The 16,948-nt window shown below is 42.2% G+C and overlaps 1 protein-coding gene across 1 annotated transcript; it reads left to right on the forward strand.

The window, feature by feature from the left end:
* The first annotated feature begins 8,645 nt into the window (after window positions 1-8,645).
* LOC139391088 (cysteinyl leukotriene receptor 1-like) lies at window positions 8,646-15,971 on the forward strand. Its single transcript, XM_071138600.1, has 3 exons — window positions 8,646-8,726; window positions 14,719-14,904; window positions 15,138-15,971. Exons 1-3 carry the CDS (start codon window positions 8,646-8,648, stop codon window positions 15,969-15,971), a joined length of 1,101 nt encoding a protein of 366 aa, XP_070994701.1.
* The last annotated feature ends 977 nt before the right edge of the window (window positions 15,972-16,948 follow it).

Consider the following 16,948-nt stretch of genomic DNA (forward strand, 5'->3'; position numbering starts at 1 on the left):
AGTGTGCAGCCGATTGCATCGTCTGTGGACCTATTGGGGCGGTAATCAAATTGGAGTGGGTCGAGGGTATCAGGTAGGGTGGTGATATGATCCTTGACTAGTCTCTCAAAGCACTTCATGATGACAGAAGTGAGTGCTATCCCCATAGCACGCGATAGTCATTTAGTTCAGTTACGTTTGCTTTCTGGGAACAGGAACAATGGTGGCCCTCTTGAAGCATGTGGGGACAACAGACCGGGATAGGGATTGATTGAAAATGTCCATAAACACACCAGCCAGCTGGTCTGCGCATGCTCTGAGGACGCGGTTAGGGATGCCGTCTTCCCCGGCAGCCTTCAGAGGGTTAACACGTTTAAATGCTTTACTCACGTCGGCCATGGAGAAGGAGAGCCCACAGTCTTTGGTCGCTGGCCATGTCGGTGGCACTGTATTGTCCTCAAAGCGTGCAAAGAAGTTGTTTAATTTGTCTGGGAGCAAGACGTCGGTGTCCACGATGGGCCTGGTTTTCTTTTTGTTATTTGTTAAGAAAAAGTTTCAGCTTTTCTAGTAAGATGTTAGGGGACAAGCAGACACGTCTGGAAGTCATGTGTATTGTAAGAGCCTTCACAAAAGCTCACAAGGTACCGATGGACCTCAGACATATTCTTCATCAAGAGGTCGAGCTATACCCCTTGGGGCAACGTTACAGGGAACAAGGGCACAAATTAAATGGGGCCAAACAATCAATTGTAGTTGAACTACCAGGAGGACCAGTGTTCTGGACTACAGCTAACATTGTAGTTCAACTACCAGGAGGACCAGTGTTCTGGACGACAGCTTACATTGTAGTTAAACTACCAGGAGGACCAGTGTTCTGGACTACAGCTAACATTGTAGTTAAACTACCAGGAGGACCAGTATTCTGGACTATAGCTAACATTGTAGTTAAACTACCAGGAGGACCAGTGTTCTGGACTACAGCTAACATTGTAGTTAAACTACCAGGAGGACCAGTGTTCTGGACTACAGCTAACATTGTAGTTAAACTACCAGGAGGACCACTGTTCTGGCCTCCAACTAACACTGTAGTTAAACTACCAGGAGGACCAATGTTCTGGACTACAGCTTACATTGTAGTTAAACTACCAGGAGGACCAGTATTCTGGCCTCCAGCTAATATTGTAGTTAAACTACCAGGAGGACCAGTGTTCTGGCCTACAGCTAACATTGTAGTTAAACTACCAGGAGGACCAGTGTTCTGGCCTACAGCTAACATTGTAGTTAAACTACCAGGAGGACCAGTGTTCTGGACTACAGCTAACATACTAGTTAAACTACCAGGAGGACCAGTGTTCTGGACTACAGCTAACTTTGTAGTTAAACTACCAGGAGGACCACTGTTCTGGCCTCCAGCTAACATTGTAGTTAAACTACCAGGAGGACCAGTGTTCTGGCCTACAGCTTACATTTTAGTTAAACTACCAGTAGAACCAGTGTTCTGGACTACAGCTAACATTGTAGTTAAACTACCAGGAGGACCAGTGTTCTGGACTACAGCTAACATTGTAGTTAAACTACCAGGAGGACCAGTGTTCTGGACTACAGCTAACATTGTAGTTAAACTACCAGGAGGACCAGTGGGCACCAGGAGGACCAGTGTTCTGGACTACAGCTAACATTGTAGTTAAACTACCAGGAGGACCAGTGTTCTGGACTACAGCTTACATTCTAGTTAAACTACCAAGAGGACCAGTGTTCTGGACTACAGCTAACATTGTAGTTAAACTACCAGGAGGACCAGTGGTCTGGCCTCCAGCTAACATTGTAGTTGAACCACCAGGAGGTATATAGTTTATATTGTTTAAATGTAGTTTATATTGTTTGAATTACTTGTATAGCTTATTTAGTGGACAGATGATCATGAATGACAACATCTATCTAGATGTATTGTACATGTCCTCTGCCTACAAACATCTTAAGTGTGTCCCAAATGGCACCCTGGAAAACACTAGTCTACTATGAAGAGAATGGGCACTCTATTCAACCTGGGGCCTGGACAAACACACTAACACACGCACACACACGCACGCACACACACACACGCACACACACACTTCCTTGTACCTGAGCAGGATGTTTGTCTATGTCTTATATTTCCCAGCTGTTTACTGAAAAACTGTAATCTCAGAGGTGAAACAAAATGAAAAGTGAGGTGTCAGGTGTTTAACATAGCTACTAACAGGATGTCTGTCAGGTCAGGTGTTTAACATAGCTACTAGCAGGATGTCTGTCAGGTGTTTAACATAGCTACTAACAGGATGTCTGTCAGGTCAGGTGTTTAACATAGCTACTAACAGGATGTCTGTCAGGTCAGGTGTTTAACATAGCTACTAGAAGGATGTCAGGTCAGGTGTTTAACATAGCTACTAGCAGGATGTCTGTCAGGTCAGGTGTTTAACATAGCTACTAACAGGATGTCTGCCAGGTCAGGTGTTTAACATAGCTACTAACAGGATGTCTGTCAGGTGTTTAATATAGCTACTAGCAGGATGTCTGTCAGGTGTTTAACATAGCTACTAGCAGGATGTCTGTCAGGTGTTTAACATAGCTACTAGCAGGATGTCTGTCAGGTGTTTAACATAGCTACTAGCAGGATGTCTGTCAGGTGTTTAACATAGTTACTAGCAGGATGTCTGTCAGGTGTTTAACATAGCTACTAGCAGGATGTCTGTCAGGTGTTTAACATAGCTACTAGCAGGATGTCAGGTCAGGTTAGGTGTTTAACATAGCTACTAGCAGGATGTCTGTCAGGTGTTTAACATAGCTACTAGAAGGATGTCTGTCAGGTCAGGTGTTTAACATAGCTACTATCAGGATGTCTGTCAGGTCAGGTGTTTAACATAGCTACTATCAGGATGTCTGTCAGGTCAGGTGTTTAACATAGCTACTAACAGGATGTCTGTCAGGTGTTTAACATAGCTACTAGCAGGATGTCTGTCAGGTGTTTAACATAGCTACTAGCAGGATGTCTGTCAGGTGTTTAACATAGCTACTAACAGGACATCTGTCAGGTCAGGTGTTTAACATAGCTACTAGCAGGATATCTGTTAGGTGTTTAACATAGCTACTAGCAGGATATCTGTCAGGTCAGGTGTTTAACATAGCTACTAGCAGGATGTCTGTCAGGTGTTTAACATAGCTACTAGCAGGATGTCTGTCAGGTGTTTAACATAGCTACTAGCAGGATGTCAGTCAGGTCAGGTGTTTAACATAGCAACTAATAGGATGTCTGTCAGGTGTTTAACATAGCTACTAGCAGGATGTCAGGTCAGGTTAGGTGTTTAACATAGCTACTAGAAGGATGTCTGTCAGGTCAGGTGTTTAACATAGCTACTAACAGGATGTCTGTCAGGTGTTTAACATAGCTACTAGCAGGATGTCTGTCAGGTCAGGTGTTTAACATAGCTACTAGCAGGATGTCTGTCAGGTCAGGTGTTTAACATAGATACTAGCAGGATGTCTGTCAGGTGTTTAACATAGCTACTAACAGGATGTCTGTCAGGTGTTTAACATAGCTACTAACAGGATGTCTGTCAGGTGTTTAACATAGCTACTAACAGGATGTATGTCAGGTCAGGTGGTTAACATAGCTACTAGCAGGATGTCTGTCAGGTGTTTAACATAGCTACTAACAGGATGTCTGTCAGGTCAGGTGTTGAACATAGCTACTAACAGGATGTCTGTCAGGTCACGTGTTTAACAAATAGCATTCTAGTTTGCTCAGTTTTTTTTGTTGATTCTATCCAATATGTCAAGTAATTCTCTTTTTGTTTTCTCATGATTTGGTTGGGTCTAACTGTGTTGCTGTCCTGGGGCTCTGTGGGGTCTGTTTGTGTTTGTGAACAGAGCCCCAGGACCAGCTTGCTTAGGGGCCTCTTCTCCAGGTTCATCTCTCTGTAGGTGATAGCTTTGTTGTGTTTTTTGCCAAATATAACCACACACTTGTTTGTGTACATTAATTTTATATGTTTGTCCCCCAACAACACTTTCCATCAATTTGTATTACAGACCCTTATGACAAATTGAGTCAAAATATTTTTTGAAATCAACCAAGCATGAGAAGAATTTGCCTTGGCTTTGGTTTGTTTGTCAGTTAGGGTGTGCATGGTGAATATGTGGGCTGTCATACGGTAATTTGGTAAAAAGCCCATTTGACATTTGCTCAATACATTATTTTCATGAGGAAATGTACGAGTCTGCTGTTAATTATAAAGCAGAGGATTTTCGCAAGGTTGCTGTTGATGCATATCCCACAGTAATTATTGGGGTCAAATTTGTCTCCACTTTTGTGGAGTTGGGTGATCAGTCCTTGGTTCCAAACATTGGGGAACATGCCAGAGCTAAAGTAAAAATTAAAGAGTTAAATTATAGCCAATTGGAATTTGTGGTTTGTATATTTAATCATGTCATTGACGATACAATCAACACCACAGTTATTTTGGGGTTGGGTTTGTATTTTGTCCTGTTACCAGGACTCAGGCTAAGATGCAAGAGGTGGATAGTACGAGTCTCAGAAGCAGGAGTTGTGACCCATTTTTGTGTCTAGGGGGACATATGGGGGAGGGAATGATGTCACCTCCATGTAGGTGTTTGTTCCACTGTGTGCTGAGGGTGTCGGGTTCTTGTCCAGTTCTGGCATTTCAATCGCCACAGACTAGTGCATGTCCCTGGGCCTGGAAATGATTGATTTCCCAGTCCAGGATGGAGAAGCTGTCTTCATTAAAGTATGGGGATTCTAGTGGTGGGATATAGGTAGTACAGAGGAGGAAATTTTTCTCTTTTGAGATCATCGCCTTTTAATTTTCTAGCCAAATGTAAAATGCTCCTGTTTTGACTAATTTAATAGAGTGAGTTAGGTCTGCTCTATACCAAATTAGCATACCACCTGAGTCCCTTCCCTGTTTCACACTTGGTAGTTTGGTGGATGGGACTACCTGAGAGCCCAGTTTCCGTCTGGGTCATTTGTGTGTTTTATTAAGTGGCTGATGGGGGGTACTCAGGGGTGAGTGGGATCCCCTGGGCTTGGGGTTCTTCATTTGTCTGTCCTGCTGGGATGTGGAGGCTATGGTCAGGGTTTGGATTGGGCTGTTCTGCTGGCTTTTCTGTGGGGGTGGCCAGCTCTCTAATGGGTTGTTCTGTCACACGTAGGTGTTCTAACCTTCTCCTCGAGCACTTTCACCTGCTCTGTCCAGAGTGCAGACATGTCTCTCTCCAGCTCCAGCTCTGCAGGTCTGGTTGAAAGGATGATGTTTAGCTGGACTAATTGTTTTGGTGCTGACTGGAGTGTGTTCACCTGCTGGTCCAGCTCCACCTGCCTTACCTCCAGCTGGGTGAATGTATCCTTAATTTCAATGAGTTAGTAGTGCTCTGTGCTGGGAGGTTGACTCATCTTTGGAGTTGTATAATGAAGAGGTCTGGTCTGATATGCTCAGGATGTGTGTATCTTTCTCAATAGAGAGCATATCCTGCTGAGCTCTCTCTTTGATTATGTGAAAGTCTAGATGAAAATGTTTGGGGTTCCCCAATACCATTACTGTTACAGAATTGTACAGGATTGTCCCATTTCTATGGCAGTCATCAAGAAGTGTCTTGATTTTTCCATAAGGAGCTTATTATTTTTTACTATTTCCATGACTCAACAACAGACCTGACTCAATAGATGTTACTGTCAGAACAGAACAGACCTGACTCAATAGATGTTACTGTCAGAACAGAACAGACCTGACTCAGTAGATGTTACTGTCAGAACAGAACAGTACTGACCCAATAGATGTTACTGTCAGAACAGAACAGACCTGACTCAATAGATGTTACTGTCAGAACAGAACAGACCTTACTCAATAGATGTTACTGTCAGAACAGAACAGACCTGACTCAATAGACGGTACTGTCAGAACAGAACAGTACTGACCCAATAGATGTTACTGTCAGAACAGAACAGACCTGACTCAATAGATGTTACTGTCAGAACAGAACAGTACTGACCCAATAGATGTTACTGTCAGAACAGAACAGACCTGACTCAATAGATGTTACTGTCAGAACAGAACAGTACTGACCCAACAGATGTTACTGTCAGAACAGAACAGTACTGACCCAATAGATGTTACTGTCAGAACAGAACAGTACTGACCCAACAGATGTTACTGTCAGAACAGAACAGTACTGACCCAATAGATGTTACTGTCAGAACAGAACAGACCTGACTCAATAGATGTTACTGTCAGAACAGAACAGTACTGACCCAACAGATGTTACTGTCAGAACAGAACAGTACTGACCCAATAGATGTTACTGTCAGAACAGAACAGTACTGACCCAACAGATGTTACTGTCAGAACAGAACAGTACTGACCCAATAGATGTTACTGTCAGAACAGAACAGACCTGACTCAATAGATGTTACTGTCAGAACAGAACAGTACTGATCCAATAGATGTTACTGTCAGAACAGAACAGACCTGACTCAATAGATGTTACTGTCAGAACAGAACATACCTGACCCAATAGATGTTACTGTCAGAACAGAACAGACCTTACTCAATAGATGTTACTGTCAGAACAGAACAGTACTGACCCAATAGATGTTACTGTCAGAACAGAACAGTACTGACCCAATAGATGTTACTCTCAGAACAGAACAGACCTGACTCAATAGATGTTACTGTCAGAACAGAACAGTACTGACCCAATAGATGTTACTGTCAGAACAGAACAGACCTGACTCAATAGATGTTACTGTCAGAACAGAACATTACTGACCCAATAGATGTTACTGTTAGAACAGAACAGTACTGACTAAATAGATGTTACTGTCAGAACAGAACAGTACTGACTCAATAGATGTTACTGTCAGAACAGAACAGTACTGACTCAATAGATGTTACTGTCAGAACAGAACAGTACTGACCCAATAAATGTTACTGTCAGAACAGAACAGTCCTGACTCAATAGCTGTTCTCTTCTCCTCGGAACTGACACAATGCCAAGCGTCGTCTGGAGTGGTGTAAAGCTTACGCCATTGGACTCTGGAGCTGTGGAAACACTTTCTCTGGTATGATGAATAAACGCTTCACCATCTGGCAGTCTGATGGACAATTCTGGGATTTGCAGATGCCAGGAGAACGTTACCTGCCCCAATGCATAGTGCCAACTGTAAAGTTTGGTGGGGCTGTTTTTCATGGTTTGGGCCCCTTAGTTCCATTGAAGGGAAATATTAACACTAAAGCATACAATTACATTGTAAACAATTCTGTGCTTCTGTAACGGATGTGAAATGGCTAGCTTAGTTAGCGGTGGTGCGCGCTAAATAGCGTTTCAATCGGTGACGTCACTTGCTCTGAGACCTTGAAGTAGTAGTTCCCCTTGCTCTGCAAGGGCCGCGGCTTTTGTGGAGCGATGGGTAACGATGCTTCGTGGGTGACTGTTGTTGATGTGTGCAGAGGGTCCCTGGTTTGAGCCCGGGTATGGGTGAGGGGACGGTTTAAAGTTATACTGTTTAAAGTTATACACTTCCAACTTTGTGGCAACAGTTTGGATTAGGCCCTTTCCTGTTTCAGCATGACAATGCCCCTGTGGACGAAGCGAGGTCCATACAGAAATAGTTTGTCGAGATCAGTGTGGAAGAACTTGACTGGTCTGCACAGAGCCCTGACCTCAACCCCATCAAACACCTTTTGGATGAATTGGAACGCTGTCTGTGAACCAGGCCTTATCAGTGCCCGACCTCACTAATGCTCTTGTCGCTGAATGGAAGCAAGAGCCTGCAGCAACGTTCCGACAACTAGACAGTGGGGGCTGTTATAGCAGCAAAGGTGGGGACCAAATTCATATTAATGATTTTGGAATGAGATATTTGATGAGCAGGTTTCCACATACTTTTGGTCTTGTGTATCTACTTCAAAATCACCAGAGCTTTTAAATATCACATTTATGTTATTTTACCAGGTAAATTGACTGAGAACACATTCTCATTTACAGCAACAACCTGGGAATAGTTACAGGGGAGAGGAGGGGGATGAATGAGCCAAATGTAAACTGGGGATTATTAGGTGACCGTGATGGTTTGAGGGCCAGATTGGGAATTTAACCAGGACACCAGGGTTAACACCCTTACTCTACTCTTACCTCTATTCTAATGATAAGTGCCATGGGATCTTTAATGACCTTAGAGAGTCAGAACACCCATTTAACATCCCCCTACACAGGGCAGTGTCCCCAATCATTGCCTTGGGGCATTGGAATATTTTTTTAGACCAGAGGAAAGAGTGCTTCCTACTGGCCTTCCAACACCACTTCCAGCAGCATCTGGTCTCCCATTCAGGGACTGACCAGGACCAAACCTGCTTCAGAAGCAAGCCAGCAGTGGTATGCAGGGTGGTATGCAGCTGGCTCCATTTGGTCAAAGCAAACATAAAACCACTGAATATGACTGGAAAACTGAAAGTGTTTCCTGGTTATGCCCTAGTATGGGATTCCTGTCATTGTTGAAAACACCTCCAACTTTCTTTCATGATGTGCGGAGGCCTACCTGAACTCTGTAGAAACATGTTTTCTCATACTGTCTGTCTTCCTCTCTCTTTATGCTCTCTGTCTGTGTTACAGATATGGATCTAGAGGAGTTTGACAACGTGACTCTGAGGTACAACGTCACCAACTGTCCATCTATCGATGAATTCCGTAACCAGGTAACCATCTGTCTCCCTATCTGACCCCCCCCCCCCCCATGCATAGGCCAGATGCCCACTCATTGATATGCTTCTATTCTATGGCTGTGCAATGAGAGATACCACTAGCCAATCAATCTAACAGAAGCAGCATGTTCAGAGTAACCATGGTCCATGGGTCTATACACATATATATATATATATATATATATATATATATATATATATATAAGGAACTGTACAGTATTTGGAATGAGGATGACTGTACATCGCTTTGCATAAGTGTCTGCAAAATGACATAGCTACCATATAGTCATTACATGGAGAAAAATCAGACCTCTTATCTGAAAATGGATGACCCTCACTGAAACCCTTAACAAAGAGTTGATCTGTTTTGGAATGGGTGGCCAGTAATAAACTGGCCCTGGACATCTCTGATATGTACGCCTCTTGGCGGAGGGAACGCAACACCCTGCTACAACTCAACTCTCCATGGAGTGGAAAAGGTGTGTGATCGTAGGTTTTATTAGGATTTATTTTACCTTTATTTATCCAGGTTTTTCTCATTGAGATAACATCTCTTTTCCAAGAGAGACCTGGTCCAATAGCAGCAGGGGGAACAACGTTTCAGACAAAACTATTTACATACACTAACACAACATTAAACAAAACTATAAACACACATACAGTACAACAATAACATTTTACATTAAAAACACAAACGTCTTGACTAAAAACAGCTGGCCTAAAAACAAATACAATCTTCTATGATATATACATCGATCAAGTGTTTAAACTCCACCAACGAAACTAGATCATCACATTTTAAAATGTTCAGGAGAGAATTCCAGGACCACGGCACTAAGTAACTAAAACTACCATGACCTGTCCTAATTTTTGGTACTGTTAGAAGCAAATGAGAATGGGACCGTAATAGATATGTATTTACTGACCTGACTAAAAAAGAACAGAAATAAAATGGCATTTTACCCAATATGGCCTTATAAATCAGTGTATACCAGTGTTTAAGCCTACAATATGGCCTTATAAATCAGTGTATACCAGTGTTTAAGCCTACAATATGGCCTTATAAATCAGTGTATACCAGTGTTTAAGCCTACAATATGGCCTTATAAATCAGTGTATACCAGTGTTTAAGACAACGCAAGGTCAATGACGACCAGCCAACAGCGCTATAGAAATCACAATGATGTGTTAGACGTTTCTGATTTGTAATGAACCTGAGGGCTGCATGATACACTGAATCAAGTGCTCTCAGGGTAGTGGCTGAGGCCTGCATATATATAACATCACTAAAATCTAAAACCGACAGTGATGTACATCATACCAGCTCCTTCCTGGCCTCCAGAGAAAAACAAGCCTTATGCCGGTAATAAAATCCTATTTTCAGCTTGAGCTTCCTTATCAAGTTCTCTACATACACAGTGAAGCTCAGCTTATCATCAACCCACACACCCAAATATGTGTACACTTTAACTTGCTCTATAGTATGTCCAGCCAATGTGGCAATGACATGATTTGTAACATGCCTGGCATGTGAAAATGCCATGCATTTTGTTTTACCCGAATTTAGAATCAGCTTTAAATCATACAGATTCTGTTGTATGATGTTAAATGCTCGTTGGGTATTTTCAAAGCTAAAGATAAATTACTACCACTTGAATAAAGAACAGTATCATCTGCATAAAAATGAACATCCGCTGTTTCAATAAGATCCCCAATGTTGTTGATATACAAAATGAACAACAGTGGGCCCAAAATAGAACCTTGCGGAACACCTGAGCACATCTCTGTGGACTCAGATTTATAACCATCCACCATTACACATTGTGTACAATTTTATAGGTTATTTATAAACCAATCTAGTGCAAGTAATTCAACAACATTTTAACTTTTGCACTAACACAGCATGGTCCACGGTGTCAAAAGCCTTTGACAAATCAATAAAAACAGACACACAATGTAACTTCTTATCAAGAGCACAGTGGATGTTATTTAAAACCTTCAATGTTGCTGAAACAGTGCTGTGGCCAGACCTAAAACCTGATTGCATTCCATTTAAGATGTTGTTTTCTCAGAAGAAGACCTTTAGCTGCCTACTAACTAAGGACTCCAGTACCTTTAACAGTACAGACAATTTTGATATGGGTCAATAGTTGTCAAGTAGCGAAGGATCTCCACCTTTCAGGAGAGGCCGTACAAAAGCAGATTTCCATAACTTGGGGATTTCCTTTACATCAAGCGTGAGGTTAAAAATACATGTTAAGGGGGAGCAATGATGTCTGCAGCTAGGTGTAGGGTCTAGATCATCAGGACCAGGGGATTATTTTTTATCAATTTCTTTCAGGGCTTTACACACTTCTGAAACAGAGAAAGATGAAAAGGAGAACCTGGTGAAGGAGTACACAGGGGTGTCAGGTAAATTCATAGGTGGCTCAATTATACCTTTGACCTTTTCAAAAAAACTGCCTGCATCTAAGAAATGCGTATTCAAGGCTTTCAGAATGGAGGTTCTCTCAGTTACAATCTGTGTGTCTACCAACAATTGTTTGGGAAGCTGTGTATCTTTTTTGCACTCCAAACCCTTCATTACTTGCCAAAATTTGGATGGATTATTTACATTTTGTGAAATAGATTTCAGGTAGTGGTCTGCTTTCAATTTACGGATCATAGCCACACCCATATTTCGAAGACGTTTAAAAGTCATTCAATCATCTGCCAATCTAGTCCCTCTTGCTTTAGCCCACATAGCATTTTGTTCCCTTATGATTTTTTGTAAGTTCCTTAGTAAACCAAGGGTTCTCTCTGCCCTTAATCCTGAATTTATTTAAAGGGGCCTATTGCATGCATCCTGGAATGCGTTGTGGAAGTAAGAAAAGGATAGTTCAACATCAGGGATTAATTCCATTCTATTCCATTCAATGCTTGATACATCATGTAAAAAACCTGGAATGTCAAACCGCTTCCAGTTTCTTTTCGTACACGTGGAGATTTCTTAGGAATTTTACCATCTCTCACTTATGTAATTTGATATTTTGTATTCAACCTCGTTACACTGTTGACAATCTGAGTGAGATTATAGATATTGCACAGAATTTAAGTTGATCAGCGCTAGATGTTAACCAGTCCTGATTCAGATCACCCATCAGGACAAACTCAGAATTGACATTCTGTGATAACAATTTAAAAATGCAATCCAGAGAGCCAACAGTAGCAGATGGAGGTCTATAACAACAAGATACAACAATATTTAAAGTTGAGCCAAGGTTTAGGTTCAAAGACAGATACTCTATAACAACAAGATACAACAATATTTACATATACAGCACCACCACCCTTAGATTTACGATCTGTACGAAACACATTGTAACCATTTATGCCAATATTTTTGTCAGTAATAGATTTTTTAAGCAAGGTTTCAGAAAGCATAAATACTGTACATCAGGGTCGGCAGTTTTTATCCATATATTCACAAAATCAAGCTTCGGCAGAAGAATTCTTACATTTATATGCAAAAACTTCAGGCCACTCTGACTACTTATTTTGAGTAAGAATGTCAGGACCTGGTTTAGACTGGACATTTCCAGACAATGGAAGCAGAAAGATAATGGCAAGTCTAGATTGAGGGTTACAACATATGGATTTACAGACAGCAGTTGAACGCGAATCCAGAGTCTTTAACGCCACATATTTCAGGAGATGTATGAAGTCCAGAGACATGGTTAAGTACCAAGAGAACAGTCCTGACACGTAAGCGCATGAGTCCGATTTCTCCCATATTGTTCAGAGAAACTATTTTAGCTGTTCAAATCAAATCAAAATCAAATCAAATTTATTTATATAGCCCTTCTTTCATCAGCAGATTTCTCAAAGTGCTGTACAGAAACCCAGCCTAAAACCCCAAACAGCAAGCAATGCAGGTGTAGGTGGCACGGTGGCTTGGAAAAACTCCCTAGAAAGGCCAAAACCTAGGAAGAAACCTAGAGAGGAACCAGGCTATAAGGTTTGGCCAGTCCTCTTCTGGCTGTGGAACTAAGAAGGGTTTCAAGTATTTTCACCAGGGGTGACAGCTTTGCGATTGGCCTATAATTATTCCAAACAGTTGGATCTCCCCCTTTTTAAAAACGTTTTTGGGATAGGAGGCAGCATTCAGAATTTTGGATGAAAAGCGTGCCCAAAGTAAACTGCCTGCTACTCAGGCCCAGAAGCTAGGATATGCATATAATTTGGATAGAAAACACTCTGAAGTTTCCAAAACTGTTAAAATAATGTCTGTGAGTATAACAGGACTGATATGGCAGGCGAAAACCTGAGGAAAATCTATCCAGGAAATGCTATTATATTGAAATGGCTGTTTTTCCATTGAAAGCCTATCCAACATACAAAGCCTTATGACCCAGTTCAAGAGCTCTGTGGCTTCCACTACATGCGACCAGTCTTTAGGCATTGTTTCAGGCTTTTACTCTGAAAACTGAGGGCGAAACACCACTTTCAGGACAGTGGAAATTTCCAGACATGAGTCCTGCGTGTGACCGAGAGCACGCCTTTCTTTTTTTTTCTTTTCTATTGACGAAGCTATTGTCCGGTTGAAATATGATCGATTATTTATGACATAAACAACCTGAGGATTGATTATAAACATCGTTTGACATGTTTCTACGAACTTTTATGGTACTTTTTAGATTTTTCTTCTGCCTGGTTACTACATGATTCCATATGTGTTATTTGATAGTTTTGATGTCTTCACTATTATTCTACAATATAGAAAATAGTCAAAATAAAGAAAAACCCTTGAATGAGTCGGTGTGTCCAAAACTATGACTGGTACTGTAAGTATTCAGACCCTTTGCTATGAGACTCAATCGAGCTCAGGAGCATCATGTTTCCATTGATCATCCTTGAGATGTTTCTACAACTTGGAGTCCACCTGTGGTAAATTCAGTTGATTTGATATGATTTGGAAAGGCACACACCTGTCTCTTAAAGGCCCCACAGTTTACAGTGCATGTCAGTGCAAAAACAAAGACATGAGGTCAAACGAATTGCCTGTAGAACTCCTGAGACAGGCTTGTGTAGAGGCACAAAAACATTTTTGTTACCAGGTGATTCTCTCTCCAGGTTTATCTATTTGTTACCAGGTGTTTGTCTCTCCAGGTGCATCTATTTGTGTATATGTTTGTTACCAGGTGTTTGTCTCTCCAGGTGCATCTATTTGTGTATCTATTTGTTACCAGGTATTTGTCTCACCAGGTGTATCTATTTGTGTATCTGTTTGTTACCAGGTATTTGTCTCACCAGGTGTATCTATTTGTGTATCTGTTTGTTACCAGGTGTTTGTCTCTCCAGGTGCATCTATTTGTGTATCTATTTGTTACCAGGTGTTTCTGTCTCTCCAGGTGCATCTATTTGTTACCAGGTGTTTGTCTCTACAGGTGTATCAATTTGTTTATCTGTTTGTTACCAGGTGTTTGTCTCTCCAGGTGCATCTATTTGTGTATATATTTGTTACCAGGTGTTTCTGTCTCTCCAGGTGTATCTATTTGTGTATCTATTTGTTACCAGGTGTTTCTGTCTCTCCAGGTGTATCTATTTGTGTATCTATTTGTTACCAGGTGTTTGTCTCTCCAGGTGTATCTATTTGTTACAAGGTGTTTGTCTCTCCAGGTGTATCTATTTGTTACCAGGTGTTTGTCACTCCAGGTGCATCTATTTGTGTATATATTTGTTACCAGGTGTTTTTCTCTCCAGGTGCATCTATTTGTGTATCTGTTTGTTACCAGGTGTTTGTCTCTCCAGGTGCATCTATTTGTGTATCTGTTTGTTACCAGGTGTTTGTCTCTCCAGGTGCATCTAATTGTTTATCTGTTTGTTACCAGGTGTTTGTCACTCCAGGTGCATCTATTTGTGTATCTGTTTGTTACCAGGTGTTTCTGTCTCTCCAGGTGTATCTGTTTGTGTATCTGTTTGTTACCAGGTGTTTCTGTCTCTCCAGGTGTACTCTACGGTGTACTCTATCATCACCGTGTTCGGCCTGGCCGGTAATGGGTTCGCCTTGTTGGTTCTGGTTAAAACGTTCCGTCAGCGTTCTGCGTTCCACATCTACATGTTGAACCTGGCCGTGTCCGACCTGCTGTGTGTCTCCACGCTGCCCCTACGGGTCCTCTACTACGTTAATAAGGTAGGACTATTTCTACCTCTTGTTTCCGGGGGGGGGGGGGGGGGGGGGTTGTGCTCTGTAACATAGTTTTGGCCAAACGCAATCAAAGGTGAGTTGTCGACATGCGCATTTCACTTGACTTTTACAGGTATTTTACTTCGGGGAAACATTTTCAACAATGCACCTTTGAATGAATCCCGGTCTTTAAGATGCTATTAAAATAAATGATTGTTGTGGTTGACCCTCTCCCTCAGGGTCATTGGAACCTGGGAGACTTCCTGTGCAGACTTTCGTCCTATGCCCTCTACGTGAACCTCTACTGCAGCGTGTTCTTCATGACTGCCATGTCCGTCACACGCTTCCTCGCCATCGTGTTCCCCGTGCAGAACCTGCGCCTGGTCTCAGAGCGTCGTGCCCGTCTGGTGTGTGTCTGTATCTGGGTGTTCATCTGCACTGTCTCCTCCCCCTTCCTCATGACTGGTCAACACCTCCACCCAGCCACCAATAAGACCAAGTGCTTCGAGCCTCCAGAGCGCAGAACAGGGGGCGGGCTTAAGAAGCTCATCATGCTCAACTACTTATCATTGGCTGTGGGCTTCGTCCTTCCCTTCCTGGTCATCCTGCTGTGCTACGTCGGGATCATTCGGGCCCTGCTGTCACGGCAACATACTGCACAGCGCCAGAAGGGGGCGGGGTCTAAGGCTATCCGAATGATCGTCATTGTGATGCTGGCGTTCCTGCTGTGCTTCATGCCGTACCACATCCAGCGCTCCGTCCACCTCAGCTTCCTGTCCCAGACTGCCACTTCCTGTTCAGAGCTGGTGTACATGCAGAAGAGTGTGGTGGTGACACTCTGTCTGGCTGCCTCCAACTCCTGTTTCGACCCCCTCCTCTACTTCTTCTCTGGAGAGGGCTTCAGACGACGCCTGTCAAGCTTCAGGTCCACTATCAGGACACAGAGACAACCGCAGAGACAGGGGGCACAGCCACCGCTGGGGAGGGGAACAAAGAGAGAGAGAGAACCGGTCCTACCCAGCACAGCAGAGACAAAGGGCACAGCCACCCCTGGGGAGGGGAACAAGCTATAGAGGAGAAAGAAAGAGAGTTAATCTGTCCAGTGTCTGTGTTCTTTTGCCCATCTTAATATTTTATTTTTATTGGCCAGTCTGAGATATGGCTTTTTCTTTGCAACTCTGCCTAGAAGGCCAGCATCCCGGAGTCGCCTCTTCACTGTTGACATTGAGACTGGTGTTTTGTGGGTACTATTTAAAACTTCTTATGGTTTAGGGGACGCTTGCGTCCCACTTGGCCAAAAGCCAGGGAAAATGCAGAGCGGCAAATTCAAATAAAATTATATAAAAATCTAACATTAAATCACACATGTAAGATACTAAATTAAAGCTACACTCGTTGTGAATCCAGCCAACATGTCAGATTTTAAAATGGCTTTTCCGCGAAAGCATAAGAAGCTATTATCTGATGATAGTACAACAGTAAACAAAGAGGGTAGCATATTTCAACCCTGCAGGCGCTACACAAAAAGCAGAAATAAAATATAAAACATGCCTTACCTTTGAGGGGCTTCTTTTGTTGGCACTCCAATATGTCCCATAAACATCACAAATTGTCCTTTTGATGGATTAATTCCCGTCCATATATATCCAAAATGTCAATTTTATTTGGCGCATTTGATCCAGAAAAAAACTGCTTCCAAATTAGCGCAACATCACTACAAAATATTTAAAAAGTTGCCTGTAAACTTTGCCAAAACATTTCAAACTACTTTTGTAATACAACTTTAGGTATTAATAATCGTTAATAATCGTTCAAATTGAAGACGGGTCTATCAGTGTTCAATACAGGAAGACAACAAACCAAGCTACTTTTCAAGTCTTGCGCAACTCTCAACAGTGTTACGCAGTTCCTAGATGGCCGTACTTCTTCATTGCACAAAGGAATAACCTCAACCAAATTCCAAAGACTGGTGACATCCAGTGGAAGCGGTAGGAACTGAAAACAAGTTCCTAAGAAATATCGTTTCCCAATGAGAAAATCACTGGACAGA

This window comes from Oncorhynchus clarkii, chromosome 31 (assembly GCF_045791955.1).
Source record: "Oncorhynchus clarkii lewisi isolate Uvic-CL-2024 chromosome 31, UVic_Ocla_1.0, whole genome shotgun sequence".
In the NCBI taxonomy this organism is placed as follows: domain Eukaryota; kingdom Metazoa; phylum Chordata; class Actinopteri; order Salmoniformes; family Salmonidae; genus Oncorhynchus; species Oncorhynchus clarkii.

Bases quoted from the DNA above. Each gene is read 5' to 3' on its own strand.
- LOC139391088 (XM_071138600.1), top strand. From the start codon at position 8,646: ATGGATCTAGAGGAGTTTGACAACGTGACTCTGAGGTACAACGTCACC. The intron at 8,727-14,718 runs GTAACCATCTGT...CTGTCTCTCCAG, and splicing joins TCGATGAATTCCGTAACCAG to GTGTACTCTACGGTGTACTC. The intron at 14,905-15,137 runs GTAGGACTATTT...CCTCTCCCTCAG, and splicing joins TCCTCTACTACGTTAATAAG to GGTCATTGGAACCTGGGAGA.